Below are 22,485 nucleotides of genomic sequence, written 5' to 3'. Positions count from 1 at the left end.
ATTTCAAATCATCAGTGCACCTCTTCTGCCAAATTTTTAATCCAGTACAGTCCAATACAAATATAATGCAAACAACATATGTAATTTTTAATTTGCTAGTAACCACATTAATAAAATAAGAAACAATTTGTACATGTCAAATTGACAATATTTTTGATTATGTATATTAACATCAATTTGACTGTATAGATTTTAAAATACATATATGATATTTTATATCAGTTTTTTGTTCCAAAGTCTTCAAAATTTGTTGTGGGTTTTACACTTGTATTGCACATCTCAATTCCCACTAGTCAAATTTCAAGTGGTCAACAGCTACATACAACTACTGTGTTGGGCAGCGTAGCACTAATCTAGGACGGTATCATCCATTGCCTAGAAAACTACAAAAGATTCTTCCTGCTATTCTCACGTCTACTCTTACCAACCCCCACGCCCAACAACATATGTACCATGGACTAGCGAGAACTACAAACCACCTAATTCCCTGCTTCTGTGATAAACAATAATGGGACTGGGTAGACTTTCCTATTCCTGTTGATAATACAAATCAAACAAAAATAACTTAGCTATTTCTTCAGGAAATACTTGCTCCTGAAGAGAAAACTAAACCAGCTAAACTGATCAATCAATTATTAAGACTAACAACCTCATCTAGGTTCATTTCAAGTCCTCAGTTTACTGTGTTCACCCATCCAAATCTACTAAATCACCAAATCCCAACCAGTTCTCTCTCCTGAAAGATGCACATTAAAATCACTCAGCACAGGCCTTAAAATGCTGTAAAGAGCCTTACCTAATGTCCCCATTTTGGAACATTAGTAAGACAGACTCTGTCAAGGTGGTATTCTCTTTTACTGCACTAAGTCTAGTAAACTTAATGTTGCTTGATTAACCACTTTTTCGATGGGCTTTTAGAAAGTCAACATTCAACAGAAGAGGAGAGTCATTAAAATGAAAATGGGATCATGTCACCTGTTCAAGATATTTCAATAGTTTCCAATGCTTTGTAACACAACCCAAACTGCTTAACATATCTGACAAGACCAAAATAATCTATTCTAAATCACACTACGTCACTCTCTCCTCCATTCACGAAGTTTTAGACTCCTTCCTGTTCTTTAGGTATAACTAGCATTGCCCAATCTTGTCATCTTTGCATTTATTCTATTCTGCCTGCAACACAATCCCCTGTCTTAAAATTGCTGACTCATCCTGATTCTTATTAACTAAGTCAAATTTGATCTTCTCAGAGAGGCTTTCCTGACCACTGTATTTAAAATGGTGTTATCTCTTATGTCAACTTTCTCTCCATCGGATCATCCTGCTGACTTCCTTCACATCATTCATCATAATTGTCTTGTCTATGTCTTTGTTTACTTTCTCTCTCCCTCCACTAGAATACAAACTGCATGAGAAAAGAGATCTTATATATCATATCCATTTCAATATGCCTAAATGTCTGACATTTATGGCCACACAGTAGGTATTCAATAAAAATATCAAAATTAATATATAAATTCAATGAATATATTAAAGAATGAGAGAGAGCAAGAGAGAGAGAGATGAGAAGATGGAAGGAAAGAAGGACTCCCTAAGGTATGTGACATAAGCAAGACAAGTGTGATTAGCCCCCCTTATACATTAGAATGCTTTCTTTGTAACTGTTAGAGGAGGCAACCAGGGCTCCACAGCTACTATGTCATGTAGCTGCGACCAGGATCAAGGTCTTCTGATTTCTAATCCAGTGTTCATCACAGCATAACACTGTCTTTCAACCTTCTCTGATTGATGTGGTTCTTTTGAAGCTAACATGCAAAACTTCAGATTTAATAACGACACAAGGCATCTGAAGGAGAAAATGGCTCTCTGTGCATTAATTGGTAAGTCCATATCCTTTTGCATTTACATCTCCCACTTGCATTTTGATTAGTAATTTCTTCCGTCAGTTTAACACCAAAATCCTCTGTAATCAGTGGCATGTTATATTCTGGAACAGACTCAATGAGTCCCGAAGCTGGCGAGACATCACTTCAATCCCTTCACCTTGGCTGCTCTTGTGGTGAACACGCCTGACTGTCAGTCTGATTTCCTCAATCTCCTCAGAGACAGTCAGGCAGTTAGAAATACTGCTGGCATATGCTTGGCTTCAGCTCATTGCCAATACAAAAGTGCTGGTTGGTTCCAAACAGAAGCCTCACTTCTCTCCTATTATTATTGTCATTGTTATTAATATAATTACCTTTATCACTCTTCCAAAGTCCCTTTTGGAGAGGTTTCATATTCTAAGGAAGAGCAATTCCTAAAAATTACACTCTATAAATATATTTAGTGAGACATAAACAGTAAATTAGCAGTTGATAGAAATTTATATCCTAAGAAGTAAATATTTTGTAAGGGATTGTTTGTTGTCTACCCAATCATGAGTTTCTCCCTTCTTTCTTGCTAAAAGAACCTGTTTTCAAGTATTAAGCAGCTTGAGGTGGATGATTACAGTGGGTGAGGTGGAGCATTTATGCCCCCACACAAACAGTACAGAATGAATCTTGAATACTCTATGCCAAACCTAGTGATTCTGTTCCTCTTACCATTTGGCAAGGTCATGTCTCTTTGACATGGCATAAGAGTCTTAAAAATCCAGATTCTTCTGATTTTTCCAGTCTTCTTCCACCTGTATGCTAGGGTTCAGGCACCCAGACCTAATTGGGATTCTCTAAATATGCCTTCCTTCTACATCCTTGCAAGTGTCCTAAACCACAGTTCCAGCTACAAAACTCTTATTCATCAAAGCCCAACTCTAATGTCAACAAATAGAAACATCTTTGCATAACTTTTGCCATGGAAGAATTAAAATCTCTCATTCCAACGTTGGTTCTATATGCCTCCATTATAGCACTTGTCACAAAGTCCTGTCATCTGCTTCTGTGTCTACTCTGTGAGAATCTCAGTTATTTGAGAACAAAGATCATGCCTCACATATTTGTGTTCTGAAAACCTAGAACAGTGTTTGAAAGATAGAAAGTATTGAAATATTTTTCAAGTGGTTGACTGAGGAGACTGCGTAACAAATAAAAACTGATTCCTTAATATTACGCCCCCTTAATGCTGTGCTGTTCAGTTCATGATAATTTCATACTCTACACACACTTCTCAAAACTTTTATTCTGTTTTGTACTTTCTAGAAATTACTATTTCAAAGAAATTTTTTACAGAAAGGTATCAAAAAGATTACTCATAGTTTATCATCTTAAATAAGCTAGGGATACTTTATAGAAGACATAAAATGTGGCAATTTAAACTTCTATTAACTAGATTATTTAATTAATCAGAACTCCCCAAACTTTGTTATTAAACAAATGATTACATGCAACAGTTTAAGAATATTTCCACTGGTGTATTGTATATTTAATAAGCAGAAGGTTGTTTAACTTATAGTCACAAAGTTAATCAGTAAAAAATAATAATGGTGATGACAATGGTAGTAAGATTATTATAATAAGTAGGACACAAATTTTCCAAAGATGGGCAAAACATTATTTCCTGCCCCATAGGCTTTTGTTTTACCCTTACATTCCTTCCACTGAAGGTGACATTTGTGTCCCCTCTCCTTGAATCAGGGAGACTTTTGACTTGTTTGTAACCAATAGGTATGGCAGAAATGACAGTGAATGATTTCAGAGATTAGGTTAGAAAAGGAAATACTGTTATGTGCCCTATTAGCTGCAACACTTATTCTTGTATTCCTAAAATGCCATGCAAAAAGCCCAACTATCCAGAGGCTTCCATGCGTGAGAAAGCCAAGCCATGAGAGAGGCTACATGTAGTTTTCCTTAGTCTTCAGTCCCCAGTCCAGACATCAGACATGTGAATGAACAAGCCTATGCCCTTTCTGAATTCCATAGTGCCTGTTAGCATAAGAAATTGGTTGTTTTATGCCAGTAAATGTAATTTATTGCACAGCAGTAATAAATGGAACAAAGAGTAGGACAACGAACTGTTAGGTGTTCAACAATCCCATTTCTTCTTGGACATAAAGGAAGAAGACATTCCCCAGCTCTTTTAGAGTTCACTAGGGTCCCGTTTGACCGAGTGTTAGCCAACGGGATCCAGAGGGAAGTGCGCCGCAGTAAGGCCCGGGTACCAAGCTTCCTGGCCCAGCATTACCGTCTCGTCGCTTTCTGCAGTGACAGTGCAGGCCAGCACACAAAGGTGGCAGGATCACGAGAGTGGAGATTTCTGAATGACTGAGTCATGACTACCGTCCAGATTCCTATCCAGGAAACTGGCTAGCATCAGACCAATGCATGAACGATAAATAAACCATCACTGAGCTACTGGGATTTGGGGGGTCGTGTTACAACAGTGAGCATCTGTTACTCTCATTAATACACGTAACAAATTCATCGTATTTGTGTTACTACATCGCAATTACTAATACAAATCCATTGAGCACTTGTCATGCGCTAGAAACTTTGCTTAATGCTAAGCATGTGTTATTCCACTGAAATTTAAATCAACCATGACACTATGCAGGTATGTTTGTTTTCCCTACTTTATACAGTAAATGCAAACCCCAAACCCAAAGAGGACTTATACTCAGGATCACAAAGATATTACAAAGAAGGGGAATTTCCTTGAAGATGGAGCACTGTGAGGCAAGCCTAAAATAAGCTTGTCTTCCAAAATTAACAAAATTAAGTTAACAAAGCCCATTGGAAGAGGTTAGCCATCTACAAATGTATTGTTGATATAAATTTTTGTTAAATAGTCCTCTGAATTTATTCCTAAATCAATAATTTTAGGAATAACAATAGTATGTGCAAAAGATCCTGGCTTTATTTATATATTTTTAGTAAACACACCATTATGGAGTGGTTAAAATGTATTTAACAGCCATTTTTTAAGGGTTAGAGATAATTTTTGTTACGGTATCTTTCTATATTTTATGACTTTAATTAAATTTCTGATTTCTGTTCCAAACACTGCAATATAAGACAGCATAAAACATGTTTTAATCATTAAATTTGTGGATAATTTTGTGATTTTTCAGGGCCTATAACACCAAGGGACTGATAATGAGGGGTAAAGTACATAAAATGTACTTTAGCAAGTTCCACAAACTCCATCCTCAAGGATCTTTTCTTTCTTCCACAACCCAAGGGCTAATGCATACAATAAAGAAGTTTTATCAGGGCTGTTCTACAACTATCATCACCTTTAAAGAGGAATCTTGGCATCTGCACAGGTAAAATTCTTTGTGAAAGTATTTATGAAGTCAGTTTCCTATTGTCCATCACTTTTTGTAACATAAAATATAACAAGTAACATTTTTCTTGCCCTGAATTCTGTGAGGCCCAGTGATTATTGTTTCAAACAAATGTCCAATTTGGCAACCAAATCAATCACTTTATTTAATTGTAAAAAGCCTAACCTCTGGTTTTATCTTAAAGGTCTAAAAATCCTTCCCCCCCCCCCCCCCCATAGCTTGCATTCTTATATGGAGAAACAGACAATATACAAATAAAAAAGTATATAATACGGCATTTGTCATGATGAACACTATGCAAACATAAATTTGTGTGACAAGATGGGAGGGTAACTGAAGTGGGAGATGCTATTTTTAAATACGATTCTAAATACAATTGATACAGGATGTTATGTAAGGCGATGATCGATCCGACTAAAGAAGCGTGCTGTGCAAGTTCTTGGAGAAAGCAAACCTAAGTGGAAAGATGCCAAGGTGTAGGCCCATCTTGGGAACTGGAGGGACAGCCAGGAGGCTGTGTGTCTGAGTCTGAAAGCGCAAGAGAGCGAGCCGTAGGGTAAGTGTCAACAAACTGCCCAAATAGTGATTCTTGGGATTTGTGTGTTCACACCTGGCCTATCAACAAAGGGAAGTCAGTGAAGTAGAAGGGCCCCAGCTTTGTAAAAACACTGGGCTGTTTCCTTCTGAGGTAAAGGAAAATGTCCGGAACCAGGTGCCCAGAGACCCTGGGTCATCCTGTGACTTCCCCCATCAGCGTGGGACCTTAAGCACATCACTTCCCTTCCAGACCTTCGGCTATCATACGCCACACTTCTCTCCTCGAAACACCATCATTTACTTTACAGGCATTGGAAATATAAGATTCTAAGTATCTCTATGAGTTACCCCAAAGTCTCTTTTCCAAGAGTTGTCATTTCATAAACTACTTTTCAGATCCTGTTCTTTTGAAATGTAGGCAAACAGCCAAACAACTTATTTGAGGTAAGTGATCAGCAGAGTGTAATATTTTTTAGGATAAAAACAAAATGTAAAGCAATAAAAACTTATTAGATTTAAATTTAATACAAATTTACTAATTTATTCAATGACTGTATCAGTTATTATAAATAAAATTGTATTAAATCATTTAATAATGGACTTATCAGAAATTAATTACTTTAAATCCCACAACTAAACGTCTCCCCCATACCCCTCTTTTCACAGTGCAGCCCTTTCCCCTGAAGGTGCTTTCAAAGACGGTGCCTGGTTCCTTACACTCAGCTACTTTCTGAGTCCGAGGCTCTGAGCAGTACTTGAGCAGAGCTCTGAGTGCAGGACTAGTTGCATCAAAGCCCTTGCTGACCATGGACTCTCCTGCCGGCCCAGTGGCTTTGGTCTCTGGTGAAAGGGGACTTCCCAGAATGACTTCGAGCTGAACATTTTTCTCACAGCAGGAGCAACAGAGATCACGGGCTGGTGCTGCTTTGTCGCTAAACCAACATGTTTCTCAATGAACTCTTTCTCACCCCAGCACCTCTGTTCCCTTGGCCCAAAGTCTCTGCAAACAGTGTGCACATGGGGAGGGCAAGTAGGTGCGCTGAGAGCATTAAACTTCGGCATTTGCTGTCCACTGCCAGCAGGCAGTTCTGCTTTCCTCACCTTAAACTCTGGTTTCTGAGAAAATGCCTAGAGCTTCGCTCCAGAATTCTTCCCACTAAGGTTTGATTTCAATTTGATATAAAACTAAGGCTACTTTGCTACCGATCTTTTATTAAGTTTCCTTAAAGAGGCCCCTGGTAATTGATGTCTCCGCAAACTGGTTCTGACACTATAAAGGAGTCATGTCACTTCCAAAAAGAACAGACTGTCTTAACTGGGCGTCGCTGGCAAGAGTCCTGTGAGCGTGAATGGCAGAGTGACTAAGATGAATTCAGGAAATCTGCTTAAATGAAAATGAAAAGGAGAAAACTCTTTGCATGTGTAATAAATTTGAAAGGGTGCCTGAATAGATTCTCCACAGTCAACAATGAGTCTGCAGAGGACGACGAGAGGAAGCTACCATTTGGGAGCAGTTAGTCCCATGGAGAGAAAGTGGTCCCTGTGGCTGGAAGACTCCGTTTGACAGGGACCTGCGGTCATTAGTGCCCGGGCACCGCAGAACCTCACCTAGTGGGCGGAGGTGACGCACGACCAGCCTCAAGAGGCACACTCAGGGGCCAGGAGCTAGAGTGAACATAATTTATCACTCTAATGGGGTACTTTTCACAGTGAAAGGAGGTATAATCCAAACTTCTCCTAGGGAAACCTTAATTCACCGTATGTTAAACTCGCTTAGCAAATACTTATTTTATGAAAACTCACTTATAATCCAATCATCTTTGACAAATTGTTGCTACTATAGCATAAAGAAAAGTAAAAGAAACATGGTTGAATAAAGTTGATGAATTTCGCCCGGCTGAGCGTGGCTCAGCGGTTGAGCATCAACCTAGGATCCAGGAGATGGAGGTTCGATTCCCGGTCAGGGCACATGCCGGGGCTGCAGGCTCAATTCCCAATGACTCTCTCACCATTGATGTTTCTGTCTGTCTCTCTCTCCCTCTCCTTTCCTCTCTCTGAAATAAAGATTTATTTAAAAAAAAAAAAAGTTGATGAATTTCAACATCATGTAGACCTCAAAAATGGAATTTTAAAAGATATGATATTCAAAGCCTAGGCTAAAATTTAATTTTCCCTGCTGAATGAATGATGCGAAATACCAAGGAGAATGTAAAAAGTTCCTACAGTCTTTGGAAAAAAGTGAGCCTTAGTAACTAAAGGACCCTATTTGCAAAGGAGTGGGGCACACACAGAATATTTGCAAAGAGAGCAGAACAGATAGTTTTACATACAAAGGAGGAGTTAGAAAAATCAGAGCATGTAGGAGAATGGAAGCCCTGAGGGCGGGAAGGTGATGGAGAAAGGAGCCTAGGACCCAGACTGTGACGAGGAGAATTAGCAAGGAACTGGAAAGAAAAGACTTTTAATATTCAAATAATTTGGACAATTGGATTTACAAGGGAAAACTAATAAAGGGGTAAGTGAATCCTTGGGGTTGCCAATCAAGATTCCGGTAAAGAGCTGACACAGAATCTCTAAGACAAAGGTCAGTCACCTGTTTCTGTAATGAGCCAGACGGTAAATGTGTCAGGTTTTGCGAGCCACGCAGTCTCTTGCCTTTACTCCACCTTGCCATTGTAGCACAGAAAGCCATACGGACAGATGGGTGTGGCTGCATTCTTAAAATTAGAATTTCATATAATTTAACTTGTCAGAAAATAGCCTTCTTCTTTCAATTTTTTTCAACCACTTAAAAATACTGAAAACCACTCTTCACCTATAAGCCATACAAAACAGACGGTGGACCAAATTCGGCCCACAGGTCATAAGTGGGCCTGATCTAAGATAATACATAATGATTCACAAAAATAAGAAATAACAACCAACAAAAGAGGAAACCATACCTTAGAAATATTTGGCAAGCAGCCAAATATTCATAACTGGCTAGTTATAAAACATATTGAGAAGAAACATAAGTCTTGGTTTCGAATCTTCCTCTTCAAGTTACTCTTTGGGCTTTGACTGCATGTTGCTGTGTAGACAAACTGAGCATATGTCTACAGTTTCTACAGTTAACATTCTTCAAGATACAGTATAGACAAAAATAACAGGCAGCTTCAGTGAGTATAACAGTATCCTAACAGTGGTAACAGCATAGTAGCCATCTTCTTATAAGAGACCTATTTACTAAGTACTAACTAAATTTCTACTAGCTCATTTCATTAGCATAATCATCTTTTATTTAAGGCCAAGTTTATTTTACAAAGGAGGAAACAGGTTCAGTAAGATATGTTACTTGCTTTAGTCTTAACCATTATATTATATCAACTCCTAATAACTATAAAATTTATACGTAGATATGAAACACCAATAGATCAAAAAATATTTGATATTTCCTACCCTACAACCTCAGTTTCCATACATTGAATCCAGTGGAGAATAGTAGTATTAAACGTCGCAGTATTTGTCTTAGAACTTTTAAAAATAATCTGAATTACTAAAATAATTATTCAACAGAATAAATATTAAAGGCAGATATAATCATATTTTTATAACACTACTTATAAAATATCTGGCTCCGGTCTTAAGTTAGTATTTTATTGTCTCAAGGGCACTGAGGAGGACTCATGAAAATTCAGACATAAGATAGGATTTTGCACCACTCAAAAACATCCTCAAGATCATAGTCTCTCCCTCCCTGAACTTGCATAATTATAAACGTATTGCCCTAGTGTTGACACTCTGTAGATATACTCCGCAAATGTTTTGCATTTCTAAGGTCAGGATATTGGTCAGCATTAAATCTGACCTTATAAAGAGACAGTTCTACCACATCAGTTTCACCTTCTATGATAAAGGGACAGTCCTCAAAGGAAAAAACAAAGTTCTTTTCATTAATTGTGCCCCTGAGTTAGACTTCTCTTCTCATTCCCTAACCCAGTTAGCAGTTATGTAGAGTTGTACAGGTCGTTCTCCAAGGAATCCCCATAGAAGGTAGTTCCATTGAGGGCCCCCTAGAGTTTGCCTGGGGGAGGGGCGATGCAGGGACAGAGACGACGGGCCCCTTCATGGTTTCAAGTATAGCAGCTCTGCTTTTATCTGTTTTATAATTTTGGTCAGCAAGTACATTTGAAGAAAAAATATCTCTACCACAAAATTTTAAAAAATTATTTCAAACCATATACTTACCAAAATGATCTCAGCTAGACAGAATGTCAGATTCTAAGGGCTCTTAATATTAATGCCCTTAACTGGAGCTATCTAGCAGAGATTACAGTCAGATACAGGGCCAGTATAGTGTAATATTTTTATTAGTAACCTGGATGAAAGAACTAAAATTATAATCTCATGATTCTAACTGATGCTAATGTAGGTAAATTCAACAACCAAATTTAAAAGCAACATGATAGACTATATAAAGAATCATTTAGAAATACAATAAAGTTTAATTGGAGTAAGATTTAGGACCAAGGGCAAACACATCAAATCAAAATGGAGAAGAAATATACAGGCAAAAACAGGATAAAAATATGTATTTTTAAAAGTCATTGTCTATTACAACAATCATGGTGTTTAAGAGGGGAATAAAATAGGCCAACAGCAGTTGACTATGTTAATAGCAATAATGTAAAGAACAAGTTTTCCACTTTAACACTGGACAGGCCCTAATGAGAGTATACTTTTTGATAGTCTCATTTGAGAGGTTTCTTGAAAAGTTAAGTAAGGACTAGCGAAGAACATAAAATACTAAATTATTCCTATGAGGAAAAGCTAAAGAAAATTGAAGTATTTACCTTAAAAAAGAGATGACTATAAAGAAAAATCATTGCCCTCTAAGGCTATTAATAATTACAATAAATTGTTTTCCTGCCTTACAGAGGACTGCTGACTATGAGGGATACATAGAAATAATGGCAAAATAATCTCATGTGCTGTAAGTCAGGCATTTCGATAATAAGGAAAATTTTAAATAACGGAGCATTCAAATTGGAGACATTATAAGACATTTTTTTCATCCCTTTTGCAGGAAAAAAAAAAAATGCATTCCCATCCCCGGTTCACCTGTTCTATTTCAGTGGTTTATCTTCTCAAATATCCACCCAGGATACTGGAAATGTAGGGGTTTCACTCTGATAAGACTATTTGCTAAAGTTCGTGTGTCTTTTTCATACTCTGTGTCTCTGTCCTAGTTCAACCTATCCTCCTAACTCTGGGCTACTACTCATCCACTAGCGCGCACAGGTAACGTACACAATCCTTTGTTGGAACAGCATATTTGGTAAAGGTGACTTGAGTTCAGACGCAGCACTGGTGCAGTGCCATGTTCCCAGTCACATATGAACAAGCGCTTCCAGGCTGCTCACAAATACGCATCCTGAGGTTTCTCTCTTATGTGTCTAATTGGCTTGCTTTCAGGTTTTCTCAAGCTCTGAAGTGCTAGATCCTATATCTTGACATCTCTAGTATTTCTCTACAATTTCTTCCGTCAGCCTGCTAGGCTCCTTGACTCTTTGTTGACACCTTTCCTTACAAGGTCTCCAAATGACTCCATTTTTATGGACGGCTCAGCATAACCTAACTATGGCATCCAAGGCCCATCAGATACTCGTGATGCCCCTCCCATATCTCCAAAGCACTTCTAGTTCCATCTTATAGTCTTAAAGAGAGTCAAATCCAGAGGACTTCAAGTTGAATTCTACTCATAATTAATTTCTTTCACCAGTCCTACTAAATCTTCTTACTGAAGCAACTGCTACTCTGCCTGAGGGTTGTGTATTTTAGCCACAAGAGCTTGATTGGCTGAGGCAGGAGGCTCTGGGAACATCTCTGAGGAGAGGTAGCCTTTAACCAAGAATGAATAAGTGGATAAACTGGATTTTGTGAGATAATTCTGAGGCCCCAGTATCGTGCTCCAATTGCCCACAGTGATTCATAAATACACCTTATTGGTTTCCTTCCCTTTCCTGCCTCACTTGTTCCTAAATAGACTAATGGTAGCACAAATCCATACAGTGTTTGCTTCCAGGTAAACCTATGTTAAAATAACATTTAAAAAAGAGTCCATATTAACATGTGAGTGAAAACAAATAAGCCTGGTCTCTGTATAAGCACTGTGCCCACAACCAGTGGCTCATCCTTGGGAAGATGGCACATATTCCCCCGAAGAGACAACTCCCAGACTGGGGCAGTTGTGCCTGGTAGTTGTGCCAGGTGAGATTTCTTACAGAACACTATGATTCCCTGATCTAACATGAAAGGGATTGCCACAGAGATAACTTGTTGTAAAACACATTTTTCTACCAATTTCACTACAGTGATCAGAAAGATCCTTTCTTTTCTGGAAAGGAAAGAAAGCAACTTACTATATGTATTTTTCTTAGACTCCTGATCATGCTAAGTGACAGCTCAACAAATTCTGCAAACAACAAATCCTATCATTTCTGCACACAGGGCAGTTAAATGTGCTCATTTGCATAAGTTATAACCAAAGACACAAGTATTGCATAAGTTATAACCAAACACACAAGTATTGCTTGTGACAGTAGATCTGACTTGGGAATGAATATGAATTTCTAAATTTCTAATGGATTTCAGCATTGACATTATGGCATAGAAATAAAACATTCCTTATAACCATTCCAGGCATTCCAGATGGTAAAGAATGTTGCAATAATTCAATGGAGGTAAAACAAACTTACCCGAATCATCATGACTGAACATCTGATATCATGAATTGTATCGTAGATCTTCTTTGAGATGTCTACAAACTGATTATCATCAAACACATCCAAAGAGTTCTTATTTAGGGCTTCCAAGGCCACGTTCACTTGTGTTACAAACTCAGGAATTGCTGTGGGAATTGATAAGAAAGGGAGATTGTCCTGTTTATATTTTCTGATTTCTAAACTTTCCAGGAAATGCAGAATCATATTTTTAAACAAATACTTGACTAATAGAATTTTAATTATTTTTAACATAGAGAGACAAAACACTTTGGCAGGATGATCTTGAATCTCCAAAAAGTAAAAAGAATCAACGACAAAAAGAGACATTTTTACGGAAATATTTTAAAAGATTATCTTTCTCCTTTACATCATTATTTTTGTTTGTTTTTAGCCAAGCTTGGGACCATATAATCATTTCTCATTCTACCCCATATGGGCCCCAAGAAATTCCAAAAAGAATTGATGTGGATAACAGTTGAAATTGTAACCATAAAGATATTTAAAGGAAAATAATGTGAATTGCTAAATAGAAGAAAATTTAATTAAAGGTACTAATTATGTATCATAGAAATAATAATATTGTAAACTGTCTTTGGTATAATATTTTCCCTATCAACAAATCATCAAAGAAATTGAGTGAATGAATAAATGAATGAATATAATATATAAAATCCAGACCAAAAAATGTAGGTACAATGCATCATGCTCAGCTTGCATTTCAATGTGTTTTAACTTTTGTTCACACTTGGAAATCTCCAAAAATATATTTATGTGAGCTTATACATATTTTAAATATGTTGAGAACAATCAACATATTTAATGAGTTTACCTTTGTATAGTGTTGAGAGATGAGAGAACTCTTAAGAAAACATGTCCTGTTATTTCACATTTCCTTCAGGTTCTAGGTATGAACAACCAGCTGTCACCAAAGAATAGGAGAAAGTGGCTCCTAAGCGCTTTGACAACCTGTATTAATCCTACAGGCACAGCTCAATGCAGAGATGTGGTCTGAAAGCCTGTGAAGGCTTCATAATCTTCCCCACGACCAAACAAGTATGCCATTCAATAACTGAACTCTACAACATCTTCAGTCTGTTACTACATCTCTATAGTGATGAAACTGTCCCATCTTCTATGCAGATCTTGACAAAAAATAAATTCAAAAAAGACAAGCATAAAATCACATAAAGGTCTAGTTTCACTGGCATGTGAGATAATCTGAGAAAGATTTAGGGTATTTTAAGGAAAATAGCCTTTTCATTATTGCAACATGATTTCATTTAAAGTCCTCTTGGGGGCTTTTTACTAATACACTAGTATTAGCTCCAATTAAAATAAAATCTTTCAGAAGCAAATGTTTAATTTCTGAAGTACAGATGGAGACTACCACTTTCTCACTCTAATAGCATAAATGAACTCTTCAAAGCTGATATGTAATGCATTTCCCATTTCATTAGCTTCAACATCAGCCGTGGGTATGCTTTGCTCACACAATGGGCATATGGTTGCTTGGATCAGACTGGGAGTGAATCTTTTAAATGCTTTCAAGAAAATACAAAGTGAATATAATTAAGTAGCCAGTTAATGGTAATTTAGAAGGAGTAACAAGGTGACAAACCTGTCCTGAATCCATAATCTACCTAAGTTTCAAGAAAGTAAGGCTCACACAGAATATACCCCATGTTGCACAATTATCGATCGAAAGGGGCATCCCTCAGACAAAGGCAGCCTAATCAATTGAAATGCCAGGAAGGATAAACTGTTCTGAACTTTCGTGTGTAGATTTATTAAACAAAGGTAGCCTTTGGGTCGATACATTGTCAGCTTTAAATTTAAAGTATCGTGTCCATCTTACACTGCCAAACGTGAAGGCAGCTCTGAACTCTCTGGAGGTCTGTATGTTCTGCAGAATATAAAGAACAGCTGCTACTCTTTGCTCATTCATCTTGACACTAAGCTAAGCATTTTGTATGCATTGTCTCATGTAATCTACACAGCAGCCCTGTGAGGCGGGAAGTATTACTATCCTGGTTTTACAGATGAGAAAACTGAGGTCACACAGCCTAATAATTGGTGGGCTGATCATTGGGGCTACAGAGGCTGCTCTCTGGACCCCAAAGCTGCACTGTTTCCTTCTGATAAGTAAGATCCTTGGGGCTTCTAGGTTTCAGTGTACCCGGGGGAATTAATGGTAACTGTCTGGAATGAGGTTAACAAACTTATAGAGGCAACTCTGCCTAGGCCTTCAGTCTCTCTCTGGTAGTGACCCAAGAACAGTTCATCCCTTCTTAATCCTTGCTGTATTAATTACATGCATTTGCAGGTAGGGGAGGGTACATGATTATTGGATTTAATAGTTCAAAAAAGAATTCAGACTTCTTACAGGTTATCACCTCAAATGATGTCACCAAATTATGTTTTCTATCCTGAATAAAAGGCAGACTAAAATAATGTTTCTAATTATACTATTATCTTTGAAAATACCAATGCGAGAGGAATTTGGCTTTGCAAGTTAACATAACGCTGTCATCATTTCTTCACATTATGCTGAGTAAGAGGGAAGAAGCCAGTCATAGCAGAAAGTGCATTAATCGTATCCATGATGTCAACAAATGCCTCCTACCCTTTTCTTAAAAAGAAATACTGAACAAACTTTGATTATCATGGTTCATATTTTCTTAATATTTAGGAAGCCAATGTTATGCATGAAAAATGTGTTTGACCCCTCACAGATTCTATATCATGAAGTGCAATGACTGGTGAGGATTTTGCGATTTCTCAGATGAAAGAATCAAGGGTCTGAGTGAATGAGTGCTTTATGAAACATTACAGAGTTAATAAGAGCAGTACTTCTAACCTCACTATTCTACTCTACAGCTACCTTTCAAGCCTTTGAAATATCTCCAAAAAAACAAAGCAAAAAACTAAAAAATAAAATAACAAAGAGAAAATATTCTTTTGTGGCTTCATGATACTGATAAATTTTTTCCCCCTGGCAGAAATCAGCTTTCTACATATGAAAACGGATCATTTAATTAGCCTCAGTCTCCAGCTTTGGGTCTCTCCAGTGACAGATTTAGCTCTTTTCTATGGAGCTAACATTTAAAAATCTTGATGTTTATAAATAATGCTAATATTAATAAATAATATTCCTTGACTTAAGTGTTACAGAAAGTCTATGACTTCATAATATTAAATGAGGGTGTGTCTCTTCCACACTTCTCACATTGTTTTCAAATTTGTTTATGACACAATAATTGGTCAAATGATTACGATTATTTAAGTATTTAAAATTGGACATGGACCAAAGCATGTTCTATGATGCCCGTTGCTCCCTTTTGTACCACTGTTTTAATGGAGTTAACAAATTACTTCTTTTAAAATCTTTTTTGATTAGTTTTGTTGTATTTCTCAGTACAAATCCTCAAGTATTTTAATTACCCATCAATTTCCTACATTACTGAACTTCTCAAAATCCATCAATATACATTTGTACCAGGTCTAACAGCCAACCCTCAACCCCGCCCCCAGCGACCCCAGCCTCCTGTGTTCACGGCTCTGTGTGTCCTTCCCCCCATGGACGGGAATACAGCCCAGGCGATGGCATGCTACTTCCCAGACTATTTAAAAAATACATCAAGGTTCGACCTTGGTCACTCGCTCTCAGTACTGCTTGCTCTGGGGACTTCGGTTGTTGTGAACAGATCTCTAGAGAGGCCCACATGACAAGGAACTTAGGCTTCTGGCCAACAGCCATACGAGTGAATTCAGAAGTGGATCCTCTAAAACCAAAGGTGAACCCAAAACAGCAAGACGGGGGCTGAGGAAAGGAGTCAGAAAAGCAGCGCCCTGGGGGCATCTAAGCGGGTGTAGCACTGAGAGTAAGTAAACAGGGAGATGTTTCAAGAGCTGGGGTTCTCACCCTGGAAGCAGGGGTGCTGCATGAAGTCAGACAGGACAAGGAAATGCCTGATGGGATGGGACGCGCTGGAGATGCCAGTGTGAGCTCACGGTTTCATGCACTATAGCGATATATTACCTTTGTGAAAGCGTGGAGGGGAAATGCGAAGGCACATCTTATTTTCACGCACATTAAAAAATTCCCAGAAAGGATCAATACAGAAATAAGGAGCCTCATTGTTTACAAGAGATAATAAGAACAAGATGGAAGGAATATAAGAATAGAGATTCATCTCTGACAATATATTCTGTGTAGTTTTAACTTTTATAAGCATGTTAAAGTTATCCAATTTCCAAAATAAAATTGACAATGGGATATGGGCAGGGGGAGGAAACGTAAAACCAAATGCAAAAAGCAACAAATAAACAAATGAATTTGTTTTGAATTTTTAAGGTGTATAATACTGAGTTGCTTATACTCGATTGCTTTCTAAAGCTGTGTTGTGCAATACCGTAGCCACTGGAAATATGCTATTTAACTTTACATTAAATGGATACAAATTAAAATACCATTAAAAATTCTTAGTCTAGCCCAGTGTGGCTCAGGTGGCTGGAGCGTCGTCCAGTCCACTGCGAGGTCACTGGCTCTGTTCTCCGTCAGGGAACTTGCTTGGGCTTCAGCTCTGTCCTTGGTTGGGGCGCTTACAAGAGGCGACAGATCGATGTTCCTCTCATATCGATGTTCCTCTCTCTCTCTCTCTCTCTCTCTCTCTCTCTCATCAGTGAACATGTCCTCAGGCGAGGAGAAAAAAAAAGATGTTTGGACAGATGCATGGATGTAAGGATTTACAAGTAGATGAAAAGAGAGGTTAATTTTTATAACTCTCCTACTTCCAAAAAAATTTAAGTCCATTTAAAAAAGAGGCAAGGGTACAATAAGCTTTTAAAACAAGGCCAATATCACAGGAGCCACATAATGAAAGTTGGGTAATAGAAGCATAATTACATAGAAAATTCTAGCTAATGCGAAAATGAAGCAATGAGTATGATTCATATTATGTATGAAAATGAAGCTGAGCACTTAGAAATTTAAAAAAGTTTTCCTCCTCAACATTGTGTGCTAAGAAGAATGAATGGATCACTTAGGTATTTATATTTTTTGTTATTAAGTAACAATGAACTGTTAGTATTACAGAAGATGCAAAAGCATTCTTAAGACTTTTTTTTTAAACCAGATTTTTAGAAAAGGAGAGGGAGTGAGAAAGACATCATGTGAGAGGAAACATTGGCTCGGCTGCCTGCTACACGCCCCTGCAGGGGAACCCCAGCACGTGCCCGGCAGGAATCAAACCAGCAACCTTTCAGGGCACAGGGCTGATGCTGGACCAACCGACTCGCACCAGCCAGGGCTCATAAGACTATTTCTTATATAACATCAGCCGCATCTTCTTCAGGAAGTTAAAGTACTAGAAATTTGGGGTTGTACCTTTTGGTTTTCTGATATGATACAGAAATATGACTTAGACAATTTTTATTGTAGGAATTTAATAGAATAATTATTTCGGCATGACTTTTGACAGGAGTAAATCATAAATTATTTAAAACTGATGTCGACAATGGTTAGTTCTCAAAGGATGGACATTTAGGATTATCAGGCAAAAAAACTTCCACTAGTTTTAGATACTAAGTGTTGACTGGGGAAAATTGATATTTTCCTGTGAAAATGAAAGTGGCTTGTATTTCTGCTTTAGGAAGCCTCAGATCTGAAATCCAAAAGGTGAGAATCTATCAGAAAGTGACCACCGCAGTATCTGAGGCGTAACATTGTTCCAGGATAAGAGGGGACACGCGTTGACCGATTACTCACTAAGTACCAGTCGTTTTGCCAGAGCTTTACACAAGTTGGGGGCTGCAGAGGCATGGTGGGGTATGTCTAGATTTGTAGTCAAACCTCCTACTTGGGGGTAACTTTGTTTGCATTTTATATGCACTGTGTTCTCAGGAATTGTGCAAAACCATAGCTCTGAGCAGAGAGTAAACTCACTCCTCAGGAAACCTGATTGTGACACATTGGTTTTTCAACTTTCTCCTGCATCAGAATCACCAGAAGGACCCATTAAAACGCAGATGCTGGGCCCTGCCCACAGAGTTCCTGTTCAGCAGGTCTCATTTGGAAGCAAAAGAATGCGAATTTTGACAAGTAATGTTACTGGGATCACACTTTGAGAATTACATGTAGCAGGTGTAATTGGTTGGCTCTCCAACACTCATTGCCAGCATCCTTGCTAAAAGAACCATGGATTTGTTCAGGTATCCAAACAGCAGGAAAGGGATCCAGTTCTCAGCTCAGAAGTAAATCCCGATTAATACCCCATCATTTCTCTGGTCAGTGATCGGTTTAAAGAGACCAGGCACCCTCTTGTGGCTGATGAGAATCAGGGAAGTGTACTGGCGGAGGGTTCTGGGGAAGGCTTTCTTGCTCAAAGGGAAATACCAGGGAGACGATCCCTTTTTTCTCTCTGGACATTTTTTCTTTCTGGATGTGACTCCTAGAACTACTGTGGCCACCTTGCAACAAAGAAAAAAGCTGACATATCAAAATGGCAGAGAAAAAAATAAATATATATATACACACACACACACACACACACATATATGTATATATAAAAATATATTTTATATATGTATGTGTGTGTGTGTGTATTTATATATCAAGAAACCCTGAGTTTCTTGATATAAACCTGCAAATTTTTCTGTTACTCAGAGTTGAAAGAACTGATTAAATGATGATACAATTAAATCCTAAAATTAAATCCACTTCAAAGATGGGAAAGTGAGACTTGGAAGATAGCCCATGTTTATAGTTAATAATTTATAGACAACTTTTATACATATTTCTGCTGAATCCAAAGCTTGCGTTCTTTCCACTGCTCTTCATACTGATGGGTGTGTTGACACTTTTTCATTTTAACTGTGGTACCCATCTGAGCAATTTTTTTTTTTTTTTCTAAATCCAGCAGGGATAAAAAAATATCTCTAAGCTCAAATTTTGCTCAGATATATCACAACACAGATGTTTGATATCACTCTGTTCCATATATTTTAAATTCAAGTGTTAGTAGGGAAAATTGGAGAATCTACAGTATTATATTTAGCAATGAATAGGCCACAGAAAATATGCCCTCATAACAATAAAGGTTCTCTTTCCCTTAAGTGTCTTAAACTCAAAATAGGATTTTATGGCTTGTAATTTTAATTCAACAACAAGAACATCCTTTAGGATGACACATTCAAAAAATGAAAAGAATCTTCCAAAAATAAATATTTAAATTAAAACTGAAGACATAAATATTTAAATTAAAACTGAAGACATTAGTGATTTTGGAACTGCGATCAAGCACCAGATCCTTTCCCCTTTCAACAACAGAAAATATGTACTTGTACATGCTTTCGTTAAAAAATCTTTATTGTGTTCCCTGGTGATACTTAATTGTGAATATTTTTGCCTTGATCCTGTGTTGTATAAGAGCAGATCTATGTATTTTCTACGTTTTAACCCAGATTACATTGTTCTTGTGATAACTGAAATGCTGATCGCTAGCTATCCTTCTGGTAAAATGAAGTATCTGAATTAGGCACTCCCATCATTTCTTGTAACTGCCATTTACGGGCGATACAAAGAGGACTCCCAAATTACATTTGTCTCTCATTTCTTTCCCTGGCTTCACACACATGGCTTTTGCTGTATCTATATTGCACAAGCTATGAGCACCTTTCCACTCAGCATGCACAAAAACGAAGTCATTACCTCGTTCACCAAATGTGCCATCATTCTTGTATTTCCCATCTTGGTGAACAGAGTTACCACCTACCCAAGCACCTGAACAGGATGGCTGCCTTTTGCATCCTGTATAAGTCTGAAACCCTAACTCTTGAGAACCCCGCTGGCATGTCTGCAGCTCAGGCCTTCCCCCCACACCTCGGCTGACTGAGAGGACGGCCCCCTAAGGCACCGGCCGTACCTAGCCTCGGCCCACCCACCCCACCGCCATCACAGGAATTGTTCCATCAGGACTCACCGTTTCCCTGACACGGCAAAACCCTTTGGCAGACACTTAATTGTTGAAAGGGTCAAAACCAAGCTTTGAACGGCAGCATTTATTGCCTCCATTTTCCTCATTAGTCCCCTTCAGTGTCATCTCCAGTAATTTCATATCTGTCATTTTATAGCTCAACCATTCAAAACAGCTTACAGCTTCCCTGACATGTCATCTTATTTATTCTCACATTTGCTCATTTCCTAAGGTATGCCCTTCCTCATTGCAGTTCTTTCCCCCTCTCTTTCAAGAGTTAATACAGATGACAACTGTCATCTATATTGGAACCTTTTACGACTTTTCCCTTTTCCACACCCACATCTCAGACTGGGTAAGTGCTCCGCTTCTGTGCTCCATATACTATTATTTGCCACCTATTTTATGTTCTACAAAGATGAGGTACTTAGGTGACACACTTGCATAAATTCTGTGTGTGTGCGCATGCGCCTGTGTCTCCTAAGTGTCTGGTGTCATCTCATCAGCTTCTCTCACCAACTTAACTCTTCCCTGTGTCCATGTGTCTCCATCATTCAGTCCGTCCCCGAGTCCATCGCTAACCCTGCAGCTCTGGCCTCCCGAGTGTTTCTGGTACATAGTAGCTGCTCAGTAATTGCGCGTTGAGTGAACCCACTTTTCTAGCTCAAGTTCTTATGACTCCATAATCTGCTTCTGTGTATTCTTGGGCTGGAAGAGTCCTTCATAAGTTGCCTAACTGTACTCTAGAGCTCATAATAAATTGGTTTTGAAATAATGCACTTATTAACTTTGCCATTAGTTAAAGGAACTGTTGCAAGAGTCGCAGAGCATTGGCTTCGGGTCCCTCCCGATGGCAGTTTCCTCTTGGAACCCGCCCGCTCTTATTCCAAAGCTCCGGCCCCGCGGCGCCCGGCTTTGCCTCTGCGCGCCCGCAGTGCCTCCAGCATATTACCGATGGACAAAGCTCCGAAGGTAAGAGGATTAATTAGGATAAAACCTGCAATGCCCAGAGCTAACGCCAATTCCGTGGGTCAGCAAAAACGCTCTGAAAACCTTCCCTTTGAGGCGGAAAAAGCCTCTCACATATTTTCTTTTTCTACCTTTGGAATTCTCCGAGTCATCAGGAGTCTGCCTGGAAAGGTAAAGCGAGAAACTATATGTAAGCATTTTTGTTGTTTTATTCTTAATAGTCTTAGATTTGTGTGTCCGTTTCTCCTTAAAGGACCTCATTACTCTGCCTAGGTGTCCATTGTCCTCGAGATTCCCAGAGATGTTCAGTAGGCTCTTGTATCTCAGGCCATTTCCTTCTGTCCTTTGGTACATTGCTTTTTTCCCCTCTACCACGGGGAAAAAAAGTTATTTCAACAGATAGCGACTTATCTGTATGCGTAATTAGCTCTATTTCAAGAATGCAAAAACCGAAGTTCAGTAAAATTAAGTGCTTATGCCTAGAATTGCTTACTAGTAAAAGATGATCCCCAAAATAATTCTAATGACCAAGCTTTATCTTTTCTACTTTTAAAGTCTACCTAGAAGGTCAACAATCTGTTTGGAGATGCAACAAGTACCTAGTGAACGACACAGCGGCCATAACTAGGTTTTTCATGTATTCTAGTGCAGTCTCAATAAATCATCTATTAGATAGTTACCTGTGTTTCCCATTACCTGTAGAAAACAAGGCAGAAAAAGGTAACTGCCGTAAGAGAAACACATAAAGCTCTGGAGATACTGAAGGATTAGTGACATCATATCAATGAAGAGAGATTGGGAAAAATTCTTGTAGAAAAGGTGACATGGGAAAGCTTGGGCCTTGAGGAGTGGCTAAGATATAAACAAACACAGGAAGATAAGTTGGGAGAGAGTATATTACATAAGTAATAGAGCACGAGAAACTTATGGTTGTGGTTAAGAAGTGAGGAAAAGAGAGTTTATACCTTAATAACGA

General features: G+C 38.3%; 1 protein-coding gene across 2 annotated transcripts in view; it reads right to left on the bottom strand.

Moving 5' to 3' along the window:
- CTNNA3 (catenin alpha 3) overlaps positions 1-22,485 on the bottom strand; it is a 1,199,527-nt gene that overhangs the window by 204,280 nt on the left and 972,762 nt on the right. For both annotated transcript variants that reach the window (XM_081158218.1, XM_081158219.1), the window contains exon 13: positions 12,541-12,692. In XM_081158218.1, coding sequence (XP_081014344.1) covers positions 12,541-12,692 — 152 coding nt within the window. The remainder of the gene's footprint in view (positions 1-12,540; positions 12,693-22,485) is intronic.

This window comes from Miniopterus schreibersii (genome assembly GCF_964146895.1).
Source record: "Miniopterus schreibersii genome assembly, chromosome: 14".
Taxonomy (NCBI): Eukaryota; Metazoa; Chordata; class Mammalia; order Chiroptera; family Miniopteridae; genus Miniopterus; species Miniopterus schreibersii.
The sequence above is the reverse complement of the archived record's forward strand: the minus strand, read 5'-3'. Positions and strand labels throughout refer to the sequence as shown.